General features: G+C 38.0%; 1 protein-coding gene across 1 annotated transcript; it reads right to left on the bottom strand.

The window, feature by feature from the left end:
- Positions 1-857: 857 nt before the first annotated feature.
- Positions 858-1493, bottom strand: LOC138128290 (uncharacterized). The gene has a single exon (XM_069044486.1). It carries the CDS (start codon positions 1491-1493, stop codon positions 858-860), a length of 636 nt encoding a protein of 211 aa, XP_068900587.1.
- Between the last annotated feature and the right edge of the window lie 4222 nt (positions 1494-5715).

Here is a 5715-nt window from a genome sequence, read left to right as displayed (position 1 = left end):
ATCCTCTCACCTTTTTTTTCCTTTAACTTAGCATTATGTTCTTCTTTTGCTCCAAACTTTCTATTTTTGCCAACATCAACTTATCTTTAATTATTTTTCCGTTAACCGCTTGTTATTTTCAATATTAATGAATTCTTTTGTCTAAATTATAGTGTATTAATGGACCTCATTAATACACGATTTTTGCAATTTTGACGTTTTGATTAAATTTTGACGTATAAACAACCTCGAACATGCATTGTTTGCACTTACCAACACTGCAGTAGGTAGTGCAGCAGGGTTTTCTATATTTTATAGCTCCATAACTGCACAATTACAAATTCACTTTTTCAAAAACCGACATTTTTGGTTATAATTCGCATGTCATATTTTTCAAAGGTAACTAGGTTTCCGTAGCAATCGTGATTTTTACGTGAAATTGAATGTGAATGGAGTTGACGTCTTCTGACCCTCTTGGTGGAAAAGGGAATAGAAAGTGTTGAAAAATTTAAAAATGGCCTACCCTGAGGACAAAAAAAGAATGAAGGTATTTATAAGGTCTCATCTTTATGGAAAAAGATGAAATTGGTTTTGATTTGGCTTTAATTTCAAAATTTGTCACCAAAAAAAAAAGTTTGCGGTCAACGAAAAAATTTTGTAATCAACTCTTTTGTTAACGGGCGATTAATAATCTCAACTATTAAAGCCACTCACTCGCTACACTCGTCCGTGCTTTAAACAGTTTCGTTTATTAATCGCCTTCATTAACAAACTAGTTTATTAAATAACTATTAAATGCTTCCTTTACTTTCACTTTCACCCCTATCTCCCTTTCTAACCATTCTTCCACCCCCTCTCTATATTTCCACTTATTGCCCCTATTCCATCTTTTCCTCTATCATTTTCATCCTTTTCATCCAATCTGCCTTCTCCAACTGCCCTTTTTCTTCTCTTCCTCTCATCTCCTCTCTCACTGTCGCTAATTCTTTCCTTAGCTCCCCATTCTCCTCTCTCACTGCCGCTAATTCCTTTCTTAGTGTTTTGATCTCCTCTCTCATCTCTCTTATCATGGTTGTTTTCATTTCCTTGCTTTGATTTTCTTTTTCGCTTCTATTTGGTGATCTTCTCGTTCTGGAACTATTTCTGAGTGGGTTCTTGCCTTCTTTCGACGTTCTACCCTCTTCTCTTTTTCTCTTGCTGCTTTCTTTCCTTACTTCTGACGATTTCAGCATGTCCTCTCTTTCTTGCTCTCCTTCCTTCACTCTCGCTGCCGCTAATTCCTTTCTTCGTACTTTGCTCTCCTCTACTATTCCCGCCATATCCTCTTTTATCTCTCTGAGCACTGTTTCTATTTTCTTCTGTATTTCTTTGTTTTGATTTCTTTTTTCGCCTCTACTTGGGGATCTTTTGGTTCTGGAACTCTTTCTGAATGGGTTCAGGCCTTCTTTCGACATCCTACGCTCTTCTCTTTCTCTCTTGCTGCTTTCTTTCCTTGCTTTCGGCGATTTCGGCATGCCCTCTCGTTCTTGCCCGCTGTCTTCTGCTTATCACCTCTCACTCACTCGTCATTGTTTACGTTTGTTATCGCTGCACTTTTTCCACGTCTGCTCGCTATCGCTGCCAAACCAGGAATCCCGGTCAGAAAAACGTGAACATCTTTATAAATTGTTTCAATGGTTTGAAAATGCCTTATTTGTAAAAAGGTTAGGGTTAGAGTGATGTTGTCGCTTTACCAGTGTGAAAAAACACTACTCCTTTAGTTCTCAAATGCCTGAATGTGCAAAACAAGCAAGAGTAATAACAAGTATTTCATTAGTAAGATAATGTATGAACAATTGAAAAACTAACAACTTCTGTTAATATTTGGTGATAGCTCCGTTTTTCTATAACTAAATGCAGAAGCCTATGCAGAGAAGCAATTAAGCATCTGTAATATTCAAAAGTTAAATGATGTCATTCGTTCCTTCTCGCATTTATGAATTCCTATTTTGAGCACGAAAAATTGTCCTTTGACAAACAAGCCCCATACATTTTAAATAGGGCTAATGTCTGGATTCTGGAAGCCCATTGTAAAACGTTAATTATAATTGTTCTTAGCGAATTATGTGCAATTCTGTCCAATGCAAACCGATGTATGTATTGAGCAATTATCATGTTGGAAAGTAAAAGCATTGTAAGGAAAGACTTCAATGAGCGAGCGCAGCATAACATCCTCAAGGATCCCCCGGCACTGTTCGTTCCATGCCCACACATTAACGGAAAAATGGTCAAAAAAGTAGTTCCTTTCAAAAACACTACGTTATTCCAAAAAAATATTCCTACTGAAGAAATCGCAAGGCACAACTAGGTAACTCTTTGTTCCTTGTGAAAACTGATGAGAAAAAGCTTTAAAGCCCTATAATGGTTGCCTAATTCTGATCATCAATACGACGAGACGCGTTGTTCTAGGTCTAGAGGCAGCAGTACTCATTGGATTTTGCCGTAAAAAGTTGATTAGTTGTCCAATTTGCTCTTCATCTGTCGTTTTTGGCCGACAAAACCGGCTTTTCGTTCGTTCAAATTATTTGACAGCAAAAGTGAGTAAAAATGAGAAATTGACAATTAAATGACAAAAGGACAAAACCGAAATTAAACACCGTTCACTTTATTGTGGCTACTAAAATGCCTGACATACGGACCTATCAAAATGAACATAACATCTTGCTGAATTTCCCGCGATATCTGTGTATTCTTCTATTGCAAACTAGTAAAACTGACAACAATGCACTAGACATTGACGCTATTTATAACCTCAAATTCAGAAAAATATAACCTAATTCAAGACAGCTTTACTACCAAATTAAATTCAAAATTCCATGGCCTCCCAGTATACTAAAACAACGTGAATGAGTTCTATATTATAATTTTTTTTAAACCGTAATCCGTTCTAGTATAAATCGACAAAGATGCAAATTAGAGTTTCTGATTCCTTGAACAATTCCAGGACAACAGTCAAGTAATAATCTTAAAGTAATTTGTTGACGCTGGTAGTATTTGGATAACAAAGAACTAGAGAACACTCCAAAAACATATTTATTGACTGGTTAACATTGACTACGTAAGAGTGCGTGACCTAGAATTTACATAAGCATAAACGCAAAGATGAAAATTGATAATTTTATTATGTTTATGTAAACGCTTTCGTCAGAAATACCCGTACATTATTGGAATTCCACCGCTTTTACTATCGTTTCGATATGTTTCCTTGAAGTAACAGTTAAAATCATAATTTACCCTATTTACCGCCATTCCTCCTACGGAAGAAATAGCAACGTGAAAAATAAAAAACAATGTACATACTGAACTACTACCACCACTTCTCCTCCTTCTATTCCTTGTCAGTTAGGGAATGCAAACTAGCCAACCTTCCGAAAAAATGACTGTGACATAACAATTCCGTCGGTCAGTTTATGTAACATTTGAAATGAGAAAAGGTGCGCACCAGATATGGTACTTTTCTCACGGATTCCCGTCTACCATTTTTGCAGCACACCCACAGATCGAACGTGTGGAATCGCCGTTAACCCGAAGGGGGCACATATCGCTCTCACGCTTCAGAAAAGAAGGTGAAAGAGAGCCAGCCGTGTTTCAGGCCGCGAAAAATGCAAATAGAATGCAGTCCGACGTTCATGTATGTAATTACTGAAAATGGGGCGAGTGGCGCCCGGGGGGGGGGCAGATCATCAGGACAAATGTCGAGAAATAAATGTCAAGTGTTCTGTCAATTAAGAGCGGCGGCGGTGGCGGCGACGACGCGCGGTATGTCCTATAATAAAAAATATGACATATTCGGGCTATAAAGCATGCGGTCTAATGGGGGCGGCATTTCACATGCCAGTAAGTGGCCAGTCGACCGGAGACGTCGACATTTTCGCGCCGAAAAGGTCGCTGCCGCGATGCTGGCATTTGAATGCAGAATGGGGGAGGGTTTAATTTGATGACGAGGAGAGCTAAACGGCAGCGAGAGGGCGAGTTCCGGTGTTGTATATTCTCCTGCAAATCATCAACAGAAAGGACCACCATCTATGATGGTTTTTCACGGACGACTAAAAAGGACGCGAGCAAACGGCTTCTTCTGTATCGTTTTGTTGTCTGGAAGAAGTTTGGGACTTGGAACGGCACATTTTTTTACGTATTTTGCGTCCATCGATGTGGCTTTTTCGCCGCGGGATCCTATTAGCTAATGGTTATTCCCGATGGGGTGCTTCTCACGCAATCGTTACGTATTATGTACATTTCGCGTCCGAGAAGGCTTTCCGACACGACACAACACTGATGACTTAGATTCTTAAATCTTATCAATTCAAATCAAGAGTGGACCTCATTATTTCTCAGAAACAATTTGAAGACTATCGTTCATCGCAAAAAAGTAAAACAGTTTTTTGAACTCACTACCTTCAAAATAACATTTCGCGACCGCATAGTAGTGCGCGAAATCGACGTTTGTGCACTCGTGCGAATGCTTTTTGGATAATTTTGAAGCACTAGTGCGCGAACGTCGATTTTGCGCACTAGTGCTTCAAAATCATCCAAAAAGTATTCACCTTTTTGACCATTCTGAAAATAATTTGACTTGACAATAATAAACTTTGGTTTACAAAACGTCATTTCTCCAATTTGGATGATGAAAATTTCGAAAGAGTGAAAACAAATCGCTATTAATTCGATTGACGCTTTGGCAATCGCATGGACAAGCGCCATTCTATTCGCAAAGGGTATACGACAAATCAGACATAATGTTCGTTTCTAAAAATATTGTAGGAACTTCGATGCGAAAAGACGTATTTGGCACATTCACGCAAATGAAGCACTCGCTCCTTCATCGCTCGTGCCTCAAATAATGAGCGAAAAATGTCTTCTCGTACTCATTTCGTAAATAACTATTAAAGTGAATAATGCATAAACACGATTTTCGATGGATTTTCCTTTACAAATTTAAGCTAGGACAAACTGCTGCCAAAGCGACAAGAAAAAATAACGTTCCCTTTGGATAAAGTTCACCTGCAGGACGCATCTGATGTTGCAAAATTTCAGAATTTTAGCAAGGAAACTTGAAGTAAAGTTAGATGTACAGTCGCGAGCAATAAATTTTGATCGTCAAGGTCATTCTTTGACGCAAAAAAAAGTCGTAAATATTATAACCTTTCATCATGTTGTATGACGTTAATTGTCATTTTTTCTCATTTTTTGACAGTTTGTTGACATGGGCATAATCAGACAGGGAAAAATTTTAAATTTGTGACAATCTAACCAAATTTTGAAATGACATTGACGACCAAAATTTATTGCTCGCGACAGATTTTGCAAATATTTGTTATCAATTAAATATTACTGTAGAAAATCGTATCAGTTGCTAGAATAGTACATTCTTCAACGAGCGTATAATAATGGCTATTATTCAAGAGGATGAAAATTCCAACACAGCCGTAGGTGAGCGGTTGTTTTACGCGATGCGCGACTTATTGTTTACAAACGCATCCGATTGACGATCTGCCCATGATAGAATCGAGACACGAGGGATGTGATTGGCCGATAGCCGTCGATTTCAGTACATATATTCTACCACGGGGTGTGGAATTGATAGATATCATTCTTTCATTGAATATCCAACAAGAATGCATTCATTCTTTAATAATCGTGGAACTGTAGGTAAAAAACCCTGTTATTTAATAAAAAACAATTTAATAATTATTACAG

Source organism: Tenebrio molitor, chromosome 4 (assembly GCF_963966145.1).
Source record: "Tenebrio molitor chromosome 4, icTenMoli1.1, whole genome shotgun sequence".
Lineage (NCBI taxonomy): Eukaryota > Metazoa > Arthropoda > Insecta > Coleoptera > Tenebrionidae > Tenebrio > Tenebrio molitor.
The sequence above is the reverse complement of the archived record's forward strand: the minus strand, read 5'-3'. Positions and strand labels throughout refer to the sequence as shown.

What these genes read in the sequence shown, in the direction of transcription:
- LOC138128290 (XM_069044486.1), bottom strand. Translation starts at nt 1,493, where the DNA reads ATGCCGAAATCGCCGAAAGCAAGGAAAGAAAGCAGCAAGAGAGAAAGA.